The 14,730-nt window shown below is 37.3% G+C and overlaps 1 protein-coding gene across 1 annotated transcript in view; it reads right to left on the bottom strand.

Annotated features, from left to right (window-relative positions):
• Window positions 1–14,730, bottom strand: part of Sptlc2 (serine palmitoyltransferase long chain base subunit 2) — a 97,896-nt gene that overhangs the window by 45,143 nt on the left and 38,023 nt on the right. Inside the window, exons 4-7 of the mRNA XM_063241063.1 lie at window positions 12,347–12,501; window positions 10,011–10,159; window positions 4,427–4,551; window positions 300–393 (exon numbers count right to left, since the gene is read on the bottom strand). Of these exons, the coding sequence (XP_063097133.1) occupies window positions 300–393; window positions 4,427–4,551; window positions 10,011–10,159; window positions 12,347–12,501 (523 nt within the window). The remainder of the gene's footprint in view (window positions 1–299; window positions 394–4,426; window positions 4,552–10,010; window positions 10,160–12,346; window positions 12,502–14,730) is intronic.

The following is a 14,730-nucleotide window of genomic DNA, read 5'->3' as shown; positions in this document are numbered from 1 at the left end:
TAGAGTTGCCACAAGATATACCATAGGCATCTAGTAAGTGGACCTGAATGAGGAAACCAGATGGAAAATTTCAAAGTCAAATAAAAGGAGACTATATTTTACATAAAAGACTTCCTTCAACCTCTCTGTTTATTTCAGTGAGGAACAGAGTAACTCAAAGACTGGACCAAAAGAACATTTTAAGTGTTCTACTTTAGTTCAATTTGTATTTTCAATTATTAATGTAACTAATGTAACACAACCACTGACCAAAAGACTTTGAATCACTAAGGCCAGTGGTGGATTTTATGGGAACTCACTGTTGTGTTTGAAGATTCGAATAGTAGCTCCTGACAGTCTGGCTCCTAGAACCAGTGATGCGTGGTTCAGCTCATCACTCAGAATAAGGCAACCCTGTAAAATCACAAGCACAGGAAGGTAGACAGTGGAAGGGAAAGGGTTAGTTACACAATTATAATATAATTACACCTTATTAAAGAAACTTCCCACAACAACAAAGTGATTAATTTTTAAGAAAAAGTATTTTACAGAGACATCTTACAAGAAAATGTAAATTCTAGCCTACTTATTACTATCCACAGTCCTGTGACTGACTTAAATATTCAGCTACATAACAACAGCTTCTTATTTATGCTTAAAATCTGAGATAGCACAATCTTTAAAAGATTTTGGCTTCTTTGATTTGAGAGAACTGTGTTTGAATTTTGTAGTGATGTACTGTTTATTTGTGAGAAATAGAAGCTGCAGGGTAATGCCTGGAGAAGTGCTGTTTCTTTTCTCTCACTAACCATACCTAGAGTCCAAGAAGGATCCTCTGTATAAACCCCATATGATGTGTTAAGTCAAAGCTTTGTACTTAAAATCTCCAAACAAGCTTTAACATATAAAAATGGATTCCTGCTAAGGCAACAAAGCCGAGGTTTTTCATTTTTTATTTCTTCTCCAGTTCTTACTCTTCCAACCCTTGTAGAGTCCCTCAGCCTATAACATATGAACCCAGAAACAAGTTTTTCACCATCAAATATGGTTTCAAAATGCCAATTATGTGAAAAAAACAAAAATAATGCAAAAGTCATATAACTTGCTCCCATGAGAATAAAAAGACGTATAGCTTGGTGGCAGTCATTTGGCCTATCAACCATCTATATTTATTAAATGACATTCTATCTGAAATTTTTACTGCACATATTTTTATTACTAAGATAAAAGCTATCTAGTTAAAAATATATAGATTTTTAAAAAGCAGCTGGGGATATAGCACAGTGGCATAAGCGCCTGCCTGGTAATCACAAGGTCTTGAGTTTGATTCCTAGTACAAAAAAAAAAAGCGGGGGCCAGGGATTTAGCTCAGTGGCATAAGAGCCTGCCTGGCAAATATGAAATCATGAGTCTGATTCCCAGTACAAAAAAAAAAAGACAGAGTTGGAGATATGACTGTGAACTGATTTTTAAAATTCATATATATTATACTTATTATCTAATTCACGAATTCCTTTTCCAATACTTAAAAACATAGGTGTGTATATGCATGACCTAGTATACATATATACATTTATTTTCTAGATCTATTCACTTAGAAGCAGTGAAACCCTGTAGCAAAAAATACACCTAATTCCTACACCTTGGTTTCTAAATAAGATTCTTCTATAAATAAAAACCCTAGAGTTCCTTGGAGAGCTGGCTGATTCCAAAGCTGTTAAAGGGAAAATACAAGATGAGCCTGGGGCATTTTATGATGCAAAAAAGTCAAAGTAACACTATGAAATAGGTAATTATAATCCCCATTAAACATATGAAGACACTCTCAGGCAGGTGTTAAAGCTCTTGCCCAAGGGCACAATTTAGTAACTTGAAACAAAGCTCCTGCCACTATAACATGCAGTCTTACCTCTTTAATACACTCTATACCTCTGAACTGAGCAATCAACCACCGCACAGAGAAATTCAGTATCAAGAGTCAAAGAATTACTAAAACTAGATCAGTCACTGTTCTTAACAGAGTAAGTGGTATGTAACAGCATTTCAGCTGACTTGGAAAAGAAATCTTCAAGGCAATACCTTCCATATCTTTGTAGAAGAAATCTAATTCTAGATAAATCTTTGTTAGAATTTATGGGCATACAGACAAAATTAAAATGAGGTCATTTAATTGTCCAGTGTAAAAATCCCTAAGAAATTCCACATAATTTCAGGTTTATACTGTCGGAACGCAGGACCACAATGTAATATAGTGAAAGTAAAGTTAAAGAACCACATGTCTTCCATGGATTTATCAATTTTATACAAGTTGTATTTACTGGCATAATATTACTCTTAACATTCCCATTAAACACCTTTACTGTCTGCAGAATATGCAGTGATGTCCTCTCTTTCTCTCCTGCTACTACTATGTGTGCTTTTCTTTCTTTTTATCCTGATCAGTTTGGCTAGAGATTTATCAATTTTATTCTTTTTCTCAAAAGAATTTAAGTTTTACTCATTTCCCCTATTATCTAATTTATTAATTCTTACTTTTTTTTTTCTTACCGGTACCGGGGATTGAACTCACGACCGCCTGCTTGCAAGGCAGGTGCTTATGCTGCTGAGCTAAAGCCCCAGCCCCTCTTACATTTATTTTTGTTACATACTTCTTTCCACTTAGTTTGTTCTATTATCATTTTATTAAGGTAAAAATGACTTTTTTCCTAACAAAAGCATTTAATGCTAAACATTTTCATCTGAGCACTGCATTAGCAATCCTACAAATTATGACACATTTCTATTTTGCAATATTTTCTGTATTCCCTTAAATTTTTTCATCTTCACCCCATGGATTATCTAGAAGTATGTGGTTTAGTTTTCAAATTAAAGCTTTGTGTTCTACTTTCCTCTTTTTTTTTTTGGTCTTTTTCCTTTTTATCGGTACCAGGGATCGAACTCACGACTGCCTGCTTGCAAGGCAGGCGCTTATGCCGCTGAGCTAAATCCCCAGCCCCTCCTCTTTTTTTTTTTTTTGAGATAGTCTTGCCATGTAGCTCAGGTTGCTCTTGAACTCACTACATAGCCAGACTGGCTTTGAACTTGCAGCAATCCTCCGGCCTCAGCCTGTTGACTAATGAGATTACAGGCAGACACCACCAGACCCAGTGTGCTACTGATTTCTAATTTAATTTCACTTTGGTCAGAGAATGTATTTTGAATAACCTCAATACTTTTAAAATTCATTAAGTCTTATTTAACAGCTTTAATTACAGTCTGCCTTGGTAAATATTTTACTGTTGGGCCAGGGTTGTAGCTCAGCAGAACAGTGCCTGCCTGGCAAGTGCGAGGCCTTGAATCTGATTCGTGGTATCCAAAACTAACTAACTAACTAACTAAATAAATAAATAAATTTGTTGTTGTGTGAAATACCTCATAATATACTAGTCAATTGGTTGGTGGTTTTTCTAAGTGTTTTGTATCTACAACCATAGCGGTTTTCTGTTAGGTCCTATCACATGAAACAGGGGTGCTAACATCTCTAGTAATTCTGCATTTGCTTACTTAAGATTCACCAGTTTCTATTTTGAAACTCTGTCATTAGGTGCTTATACATCTTCATGAATTATCTCTTTTATCTTTATACAATATTCTTTTTTATTCTCAGACACATTCCTTGCCATGAAATTTTTTTAGATTAATATATATTTATATATAATTTGACTGTTTGGTAACTACATTTTCATACTTTTCTATGTAAGAGAAAAACACCTATTCAATAACTTTCTGAACAAAAATTTTCATAGTTTTTAGTTTTTTAGAAATTTTTATTATCAGAATCTCTTCAAAACTGTTTATGAAATGAAGAAAGCAAGAATCCTCTAATCAAGGCAGGTGACATCCTAGGTTCTGGCAAGAAAGCACCAACTAATAACAAGGCTCCATGAAATAAGTTGTCTAAAATTCTGTGATAGAAATATCTCTGGGTAAACTATGCTTAGTCTAAAGTTAAAAATAGGTTGTGGCTCATTCTGAATCCTTCCTTCTTTCCCTCCCTCTGCCTGCCTGCCTGCCTTCTCTCTTCCCCTTCCCTCTCCTCTTCCCTCTCCCCCTCTTTCTGTCTCTCTCTTATTCACGCACTCTCACTCTCTCAACATGGTCTCACTATGTAGCCCAGGCTGGTCTCCAACTCGTGGCAATTCACCTGCCTCAGTCTGCTGAGTGCTAAGATTACAGATGTGCCCTACCAAGCCTGATTTAAATGCTAGCTTTCTTGCTTTTTTAATTTGGACAGGACAGGACTACACAGTTCAGGTTGGCCTTGAACTCACGGTGATCCTCCTGCCTCAACCTGAGTCATGGGATGACAGATGTGTGCCACAATACCTAGCCTGAATACTTTAACAAAAAAAGGAGATGAAGTAATAATAATAATGTATTGGAATTTTCACAAATGACAGTGTCTTACTTTGCCGACAAGAGCAGGAATGTTCATTGAATTTGTTGCAAATCCCATGCCATATGCCATAGCAGCTTCTACTCCCAAGAACCTTGCTACAAGCTTCTCTAGTTCTTCATGCTTGTCCAGGTTGCCTGTGTGAAGCAGTTAACAAAATCAATTAATTTTGAGTAAATTCTAAATTTAAGACTACCACTATATAAAAAAGAAACCAATCTGTGTATTATGATCTTTCAGACTAAATTCTGTGAAGGAGTCAGTATTACAAAGCGGGACACCTCATAAAGAACACAATAGTTGAATACATTCAGATCCAACACTTGTGATAAAAGGAGAGGTTGCCAACAATTTTGTCTGTACACGCCAATTCCAACTCTAGGCCTTAAAAGGCCTAGCAAATTTTGTTTTTATCCTTCAGAGTCCCCTGCTATGCAAAACTGTAACTGGCCTGTTGTAGGGGCAGAACATAGGGAAAGAGGCACTCTGAAGAGAAACAGGAAAGAAGCGGTAGAGGGAGACTGACAAGAGCAGGGGAGAGGGGAAAGGGCCTTGGCTTGCCCTTAGCAGTGCCCCGCCCAGCTGGGGTGCTATGCCAGTAAATGAAGCCATTCTGGACACTCTACCCTCAGTCATAATGGCCCACTGGACACCACACGGCGCCAAAACAGCATCAAGTCCTCCCCAAATCGTAGAATCACAATTAGATACATTTGTTTTACTTATTTGTGGTGCTGGCGATCAAATCCAGGTACTCTAAACTCTAGCGAAGTGCTCCAGCACTGAGCTATACTTTCAAGCTCTCTGATGTTTTAAATGACTGAGTTTAGGATGGTCTGTCATACAGGATATGACAGGTAAAAAGCATCTTTTCTCACTTTGACCAGACTGGTAAATTTGTACTCAAATCCTTAAGGACCAAATAATACGGCAGAAAGAAAAAATGCTGACCAAGATCCCTAAACTTGATAATAGTATGTGTCTTTAAGGGTTACCTGAGTAGCTTACAATCTCTCTGGGCCTCTGTTTCTTACTTACTAAATATCAGTTATTAGTTTGTCCTTTCTACTTCATGAGACTGTTGTGAGGATAAAATGAAATCACATTCAAGCACTTTATAAGAGCACAATGTCATAAAGATATAAAGTGTGCTTTCTACCTTTTGTCACTGTACAAGTCCTCAATCCATCATGAAATCAAAGAACCTATGATTTCTGAAGTGTCAGTCAGAAACTTAGTTTTAAAGATGGAAGATTAAAATATTCTACTCCCATTTTCCTGTTAGAGGACATCACAAAACAACTGGGAGAACAAGAAATTAAAACATAACTATTTTGTGCTAGGAGATAACTATAATCCTTGACACAATTAACAGAAGGATGAGTTGAACTGGGTTCTATTAAAAGGATAAGTTGAGGGGCTGGGAGTACAGCTCAGGAACAACACACTTACCTAGCATGCTGAGACCTGGGATTGATCCTCAGTACCAAAACAAAATAAAATAACAGCAAAAAATGGGTATTTTGAAATCCTACCCTATACCATTGAAAATGACTTTTGTAAATTGGCCATTAGAATGCTTTACAGAAGCAATCTAGAAAGATAAGCCCATTGGCGTGGTGACAGTGTCCTCACAAGGAAGATTTGGCGACAGAAACAAACACCCACAGCATGCAAAAGGAGATAACATTTTACATGCAGGAAGCCACCATGTGACCACAAGCCAAGGGGCAGCAGCACAGTCTGCTGGTCAACACCAGATGCACTGGAAGGATTCTCCTCTAGGGCAGGCAGAAAGCGCAGGGTGTGCCCACTCTCTGACCACACATTTCTAATATACAGATCTACAAGATTATAAAGCACTTATTTTTTTCCTCTTTTTTTTTTTTTAAAGTGTTTGTTTTCTGAGACCAAGGGCTCATTATGTAGCTCAAACTGGTCCTGAACTATGTACCCTAGGCTGGCCTTGAACTCACAGCAATCCTCTTGCCTCAGTCTCAAGTGCTGAGATTACAGGCATACAACAGCACACCCCGCTAAAGCATTTATATCACCCAATTTCTTGTTCTAAGTACTTGTACTCTGTAACTACAAGATTATAAAGCATTATCTTAAGTCACCCTATTTCTTGTTCTATGACTTGTACTTTGTAACAGCAACTGTAGGAAACTAACTATAGATGGAAAATGATTTAAGAGTTTAATGGGCCAGGCACAGTAGCACATACCTGGAATCCCACTACTCAGGAGGCTGAGGCACCCTGGGCTTCAAGGCCAGCCTGCACTATACAGTGAGACCGTGTTTATAGCAGCATTGTTCCCTACAGCCAAAATGTGGAAAAAAATTGTAATTTCTGTGTAAACATGGATAGACAGGACATAGTGCACTTCCAATGAATTCAGTCAGAAAATGCAATGGAGGCCAGACATAATGGCACGCACCTACAGTCCTAGCACCTGGGAGGCTGAGGTAGGAGGATTGCTGTGAGTTCAAACCCAGCTTAGCCTACACAGTGAATTCAAGGCTAGTGTGAACTATATGGTGAGATCCTGTCTCAAAAAGCAAAAGCAAAACAAAACAAAAGGAATGGAGTATCTGAGGTATGCTATGAAGTTCTATAATGAACCAGTCTTACAAACATTATGCTAGATGAAAGACACAAAAACCACAATACTGTAGGATTCCATTTATATGAAATGGTCACAGTAGGAAAATTCATAAGAACAGAAAGTAGAGTGCTGGTTGCCAGGGACTTAGAGGAGAAGGTATAGATTACAAAATATGCTAATGGGTATGGTATTCCTTTTGGGGGAATGGAACTATTCTAACCTTAGATTGTGGTGATGGCTGCAAAGCTTTGTAAATGTACTAAAAAATATTGACACGTACACTTTAAATGGGCAAGTTGTATTACATGCATTAGAACTCAATAAAGACACTAAAAGAAAAACAAAAGTTAATCCAACAGGTAGTAATTTTGCCTTCTCCTACCCACTGAAGTAAAATGTATTATTCCGATCTCAGGGACACCAGATACAGAAGTATATATAATAGTGCCAAGCTGAAAATGGTGATTAAAGGAAAGTTTAAACAGATATGATCTGTATGCTAAATTTTTCAGAAACAAAAATAAAAATGTAAAAAATAAAAGACAGAAATAAAGGACTATTAAAAGATAAACATCAAGTGGTTATAAAGAGATGTTTCTGAAAGTGAAACTGAGAAAATGCTTAAGGAAATATCATATAATCAGAGGACATTTTTTAATTTCTAAGGATCAACCAAGAAACACTGCACACTTAAGAGAAAGAAAAAGACTCAGATCAAGGCACAAATGGAATGTCTTAATGCATTTAAGGGAAAGAGAAAATCTTAGCTTCTAGGGATACAGGATATAAGGAATCCAAATCAGAGGAGACAGAAAGGAAATTCCTAAGTTTATCTTCTCCTTTCTCCTGAAGAAAAGTAGTACCAGAATGCAACTGTACAGGAGAACTGGAGAGCCACCAGTCCAATCTGATGCAGACAGCAGGATGCAGTTATGTTAAGGAAATAGCTAACAGGACCCAGCAGGCTACATTAAAAAAGAACACAGTATTAATGTCTTCAAGGCTCTTCCTCCTAGAAGCTGGCTAACAGCTAAGAATTTAGATGGGACAAACATCCAACTAAGTCTTCTACTGTTAAATTGGCATGGGATCAGGAATTAAAAACTTTCATGTGAAAATCTTCATGTTTTAGATTGTAAAAGGCTACTCCGTTTCTTATTTACACCCAGACTTCTAAAAATGTGGACTTTAAAAAAAATTTTTTTGGCCTTTTTTTGAGTAAGGGTTTCGTTATATGGTTCAGGCTAGCCTTGAACTCACTTTGTAACTCAGGCTCATGGCAATCCTCCTGCCTCAGCCACCCCAGTGTTGGGGATACAGGCATGTGCCACCATGCCCAGCTAAAAATTTAGACTTTTATATCAAAAAATTTCACAAGTTCTCACCTACTAGTATGGCTTATTATCCAGGGCTTTCCTGGGAGTAGCAGAAGAAATTTGTTTTTGAAATTCTGGATGTCAGAAGATTTGAATGTAACTGCTATAGGCCAGGAAACACCACAATTCTTCCAAAGAACATTCAGAGCTGCTAAAGCATGAAGCCTAAATTAAGAAATTTCACTTGAAAAGTGAAATTTAATAATAAAAACTAGAAGATAGGGGCTGGGGATTTAGCTCAGCGGCATAAGCGCCTGCCTTGCAAGCAGGCAGTCGTGAGTTTGATCCCCCTATACCGATAAAAAGGAAAAAGACAAAAAAAACTAGAAGATATAAATAATAAAAACCAATTTCAATAATAACTAGAAGATATGGAAAGCTGCACAATTCTTCATTTTGTTTTATATTCACTGAGCTGACCAAGCAGTTATAGTGTAGTAAACTGGATGCAATTCTGTCTCTACAGAGCTTAAGCCCACAATCCTTGACTCTAGGCTGTCCTTAGTGACTTGCTTTGACCAATGAAAGATGCACAATTCAGACCTGAAAGCTAGAGCATAAGGCTTCATTTCCAGCTTTCAGTCAGGTATCCTGGAATCTCTATGCCCCAGAAAGCCTGCTGCCACTAAAATAAATGATTTTCTGAGCCTTCCATGCTGTAAAGAAGCCCCAACTAGTACAAGGCAACAGAGAACTGCAGCCAGTCCAGCCCGGAGACACACGTGAATGAGGACGCTTTCACAGGACTCCAGGCACAGCCATGCTGACTGCAACTGTGTGAGGGGCTCTAAGTGAGCACCGCCCAGCTACATGCAGCAATCCCTGAGAGAACTAACAGTGAGTGAACTGTTGACTTAATCTACTAAGTTTTGATAATAAATATCCAGAAAGTTGCCATATAATTTCTAAACTCATAAGTTCTCTGGGAACAAAACAAAAGGACTTGAAATCCTTTGAATTACTTAAATCTCTTTATATAAAACTATAATCCTTTATATTTTATAGATCTGTAACAATAGAGGGCTTACACTTACTGAATGTCTACTATGTTCAGAATGCTTTATATGACTTAGCTTATTAAAAAATATTCTTGAACACTTATAAGACAGTAATTATTATTAGCCAAAATTTACCAGTATAAAAAGATTAATAACAGTTATGTATTTCTAACCATTACCATTTGCAAAAGCTGATAAAATCAACATTAAAGTTATGCATTAAACAAATAATATAGAACATTCTGTATATGTGACATATTGGAAAACATATCTCAAAATGTGATGCAAACATTAAAATAACGTATCACTTTAGAAAAAGAAAGCAGTTTCTACCTGATCTAAAGTAGATGGCGAAGTACTTGCATGTTTCATATTTTAGTTGTGATTCAATATCACTCACTCCAGAAGTTAAAAAGTCAAAAGCAGCCAAGCATGGTGGTGCACTCTTTTAATTCCAGCGTTAGAGAGCCTGAGACAGCAGGATCATTGCAAGTTGGAGGCCAATCTAGGTATATAGTGAGTTCCAGGCCACCTTGAGCTACATAGAGAGACCCTGTCTCAAATCTCTCCCCACAAAAAGATCAAAAGTAGCAGCAACTCAGCTGATACTTACCAATTTCCTGCCGAGTGCTGCAAACTCCAACTCCATACTTCTCTAGAACTTTGGCAGCTGCCTCTTGACATGAGCCAGTGTTCCGTGCAAATCCAAGATAATTGTAGGAACCCATGTTTATAACACCTTTAATTATATTCCCTGTGTACCTGTGTTTTAATATCATAAAACTTAATCAACTCATGAGCAAACTGATTTTTTAAAAATTTTTATTTTTTTAGTCTTTTTTGAGGCAGGGTTTCACTATATGGTTCAGACTGGCCTTGAACTCACTTTGTAGCCCAGGCTGGCCTTGAACTCGCAGCAATTCTCCTCCCTCAGCCTCCAGAGTGCTGGGGTTACAGGTGTGCACCACCACACCTGACTGCAAACCCAATTCTTAAGTGTGATAATATATGCGATGGTAACACAAAAAACCATGTACAGAAAGTAGAGAAAACATGATCTGAACAAAAACAAAACAAAACGAAAGCTCAAACTTGCTACCAACTAGGGAAATGGAAGATACAATACAATATAAATATCAATTTCACTTATCAATGTAGCTATTTTAAAGCTGAAGATATCTAGTGCTGGCCAAGATAGTTTCATAATGTAGGTAAGAAAACCCATCAATACTTTTCTTGGAGGGCAGTTTAACAGTTCTTATTTACTGAAAGACAAATATTCTAGTTGGATGTGGGCGTATGTCTGTAATCCCCATACTCTGAGGGGCTGAGCAGGAAAATCACAAGTTTAAGCCCAGCCTAGGCAACTTAGTGCCTTAGCAAAACCCTGTCTCAAAATAAAAATAAAAATAAAGGCCCTAAAAAAACAAAAGACCCTAAGTTCAATCCTCAGTTCTGTATTTTGAAAAAGATAAACATACAGTACTCTTTGATTAGCAGTTCCCATCATGTGCATACACATCGTGAGGATCCTGTAAGAGCCTTTAAGAGTCAATGCACAATTTGCCATATCCCTTTTGTAGGCAGTGACCAGTGACAATTCATATGGCAAAAACTCAGCCTAGCCCTTTAAGCAAAACATGGTTCAGGGGCTCCAGCAAACTAAAGTGGACAGAAAGTTTGGAAAGGAGATAAACTGCCATTGCTTTAACTCCTTGGGATTTGGGTTACTAACACAAGTGACTTAGCCCAGTTTGCTATACCTGGCACTTCCTTACTGTGGAATATTATATAGTCAAATAATTAACTTGCTGCGAATATACACGAGAAGGATGTTATCAATATATTAGCAAATAAAAGCAAATTGGAAAATAATTTATATAGTATAATATCATTTTTGTATAGGAAAGTACCTGTGTGTAGTAACCCACAGATACACCATATACATACCCCACAGAAAAACATCTGGAGGGGGTCAGGGGTATAACTCAATGGCACAGCACCTGCCTGGCAAGCACAGTGCCCTGAGTTCAATTCCTGATATCAAAAAAAAAAAAGCCAAATCAAACCAAGCCAAACCAAACCAAACAGCAAACAAACAAGCAAACAAACAAAATGCCCCTAAAAACAAGTGGAAGAATAACAGAAAGTACAGTGGTAATAATGGTCACCTCCAGAGAAGAAAGGAGGATTTGTGAGGCAGCAGATTTACAGGACAGGTCTCAGTTGTCACAGAGGACTTTCAGTTTATATGTATGTTTTTTTCTCTTTAATGGTAAAGCAATCATGTAATATTTTAATCAAAACAATAAAATGTTAAGAGTACACAATTACAAAACTGTTCAACCTAAGTAAAAACACTCCATCCTTAAATCTTTAAGAGAAATTTAAATATCTAGAAATAAATTCAGATACTATACTTGATTCTGGTAAGCAGCACAATGGTCTTTCTTTCTTAATAAGTCAAATTTCGTTCTCAACTATAACCCAATAAAGAAGTAAATTCGATAGAAAAATGTATTTTAGAAATCTTAAAATGGCACATGAATGTAATTCCAGAACTCTAGGAGGCTGAGACTGGAGGATAATACATAAATAAATAAACAATTTAGTGAGAACTTGTCTTAAAACAAACAAACAAAAAATGCTGGGGATCTAGCTCAATGCAAGGGCCCTGGGTATCCTCAGTATTGAAAAGTCTTAATGAGGGCTGCAGGTATTCCTCAGTAGTACAGCACAAGTCTGACATGTAGAATGCCCTGGGCTGAATCTCTAACATCATCATCATTAACAACAAAATCCAATATCAATGAACAATTTACAAAGCCAATCATACTGTCTGTATCGTCAGCTGCAATTTGTTTTGTGAGAATATTCAACTTGCAATATTTTCTCAAATGAAGAAATCCTTTTCTTGTCAAGAATAATTTCCAAGCCGCCGCCACTCACTTGAATGACCAGTTATAATCATGAGATTGTCTCTCCAGGATGTCCACTCTGGCTCCAGGTACACTACAGATCGGCCGATTCCAGTTGTCCCTTACTCTCATGTAAAGGTTCCTTGTATAGAAGTTTTCAAAATCCTGATACAATGACACAAAGTCCTGCCAACAAATGGTGAGATAGTATAAATTTAACGGAATTACTTTAAAAACAAATTTCACACACACAAAAAAAATTCACAATACCCTTTTCAAATGCCAAGAGTACCTGAGAATGAGTAGTTACATTTAATTAGCTGACATGGCAGGAAAACATCTGGAGAAGTATCAGTCCTGTTTATTTTAATGCAACTCATTAATAGGACATAGTTCAGTTAACTTTGGTGTTTGACCTATATTACACATCTTCAAAAATGGTTATGTAAAAGTGGAATCAATGAATTTAATAAAGTTGACTTCATAAAACTAAAACTTAGTTGAATAAGTCCATCATTAAACAGTCTCCCTTCCAAATAATCTCAAGTAAGACTTCTCCCCTCCATAATACATTAGGAAGAAATGCCACAAAACCCATTATTTCAGTTTCAAGCAAGATAAATACTTCCAAAATTAAACAGTAAAATGTAGGTTATAGGAAGTCATCTATTTTGGATTTTTTTCTACTAGAATAGGAGTTTTTAAAAAGTACATTCTCTGAATACAAAAGAAATAAAAGAAGAAAACAAACTCTAAAAATGTATTTCCATCACCACAGACTTACATTGCCTTTCTTTCTAGGGATCAAACTAAAATTTAAGTCTGCAAAAAAAATCAAGTCACAGTGGAGCTGAAGTGACTATATGACACTGTGCTCAGCGTCTTATGATCCCCCACTCAGAACTCGCAGGACCAGACCACGCGTGATCTACTTCCAACTGTCAGGGGTAGCAACGCAAACAAAATGGAACTCTAAGTTAGAGTTCCATGCTACTGTGCTTCTGGCACTCAGATCTTGGCGTCGTCAATCTAATGTGTTAGACAAACTAATCTGAAACATTTAAGGAATTTAAAAGATTCTGTAAAACATTGGGGGGCAGTAATAGACATTGAACCCAGGGCCTGCACACTAAGCTGTATCTCCAGCCCTTTTGAAATTTATCTTGAGCCTTATCATGTTAAGTCTCTAAATTGCACAGGCTGGGCTCATAATAGCAACCCTCCAGCCTTAGCCTCCCAGGTGCTAGGATTAGCATGTGTCAACTTTTTTGGCTCTTTTTTTTGGTACCAGGAATCGAACTACAACCTTGCATTTGCCAGGCAGGTGCTGTGCGGCTGAGCTGTATCCCCAGCTCAATACTCCTGGCTTTTTAAAAGAGAGTTGTGGGTTGGGGGCTGGGGATTTAGCTCAGCGGCATAAGCACCTGCCTTGCAAGCAGGTGGTCGTGAGTTCGATCCCCGGTACCGATAAGAAAAAAAAAAAGAAAAAGATAGTTGTGGGTCCTGTTGGCGCATGCCTGCAATCCCCGCCCTCAGGAGGCTGAGGCAGGGGGATTGCCATGAGTTTGAGGCCAGCCTGGATTATATAGTGAATTCAAGATCAGCCTGATCTACACAGTGAGACCTTGCCTCAAAAAACTAAAAAAGGAAAAGAAGAATAAAAAGATAGTTATTGCTAAAAAAGATTCCACTTAAAACTCTAGAATTAATAACCTTCTATGAACCAGTAGGATGCTAAACTACCTAATAAACCTTAGGGTATACACAATCCTCTTAAAAAGAAGGATCAGAAAGTATGTCAGAATTTGCAGTTCTTGATACCCTCTCTCTCACACTTCTAAGATTACCTTTCCTTAGGCTAGGAAATCTCCATAAATAATGTGTCAGTCACAATTGGAAATTCTCATTTAAAGCATTCGTCCTTTTTCATAATCTTGATTCCCCATATGGTTGTCTTCCCCACTGGTTAAATGAAAGTAAAACAGAGACATTGATATTCTAATACTTCAGTTATGATTCATTATGCATTTATTTTCCAAAAGAGTGGTCCCTAACCTGTTTCAATTCATCAAATGGAGTAACTGTACTAACTCTTCAATACTGTGAAACCACAATATTAGCAATCTGATTTCACTGCACATTAATGTTCAAGGTACTGTATTAACCCAAATACCTGAAAGAACTACTTCCTCACAGACCAATTTTTCTTAGCAATAAAGAACAATATTTTTTGTTTTGCTATATAAACATCAGGAAAAAACTGTATTACAGAGTCTGGGCCAGATACCAGAAGAGTTATCCATCTCCAATATAGAAAAGGGGCTTCAGACTAGAACCGAAAAGAGCTTTCCCTGGCAGCCTTGGACTAAATTGAGACATCTTGTGACACAGCTATCTGTGGTGAGGAGGGAAGGA

The sequence above is a fragment of the Cavia porcellus genome, unplaced genomic scaffold (genome assembly GCF_034190915.1).
Source record: "Cavia porcellus strain 051 isolate PalLab524CR breed Dunkin Hartley unplaced genomic scaffold, mCavPor4.1 scaffold_31, whole genome shotgun sequence".
NCBI classification, from domain to species: Eukaryota; Metazoa; Chordata; class Mammalia; order Rodentia; family Caviidae; genus Cavia; species Cavia porcellus.
This window is presented reverse-complemented; position numbering and strand designations above follow the sequence as displayed.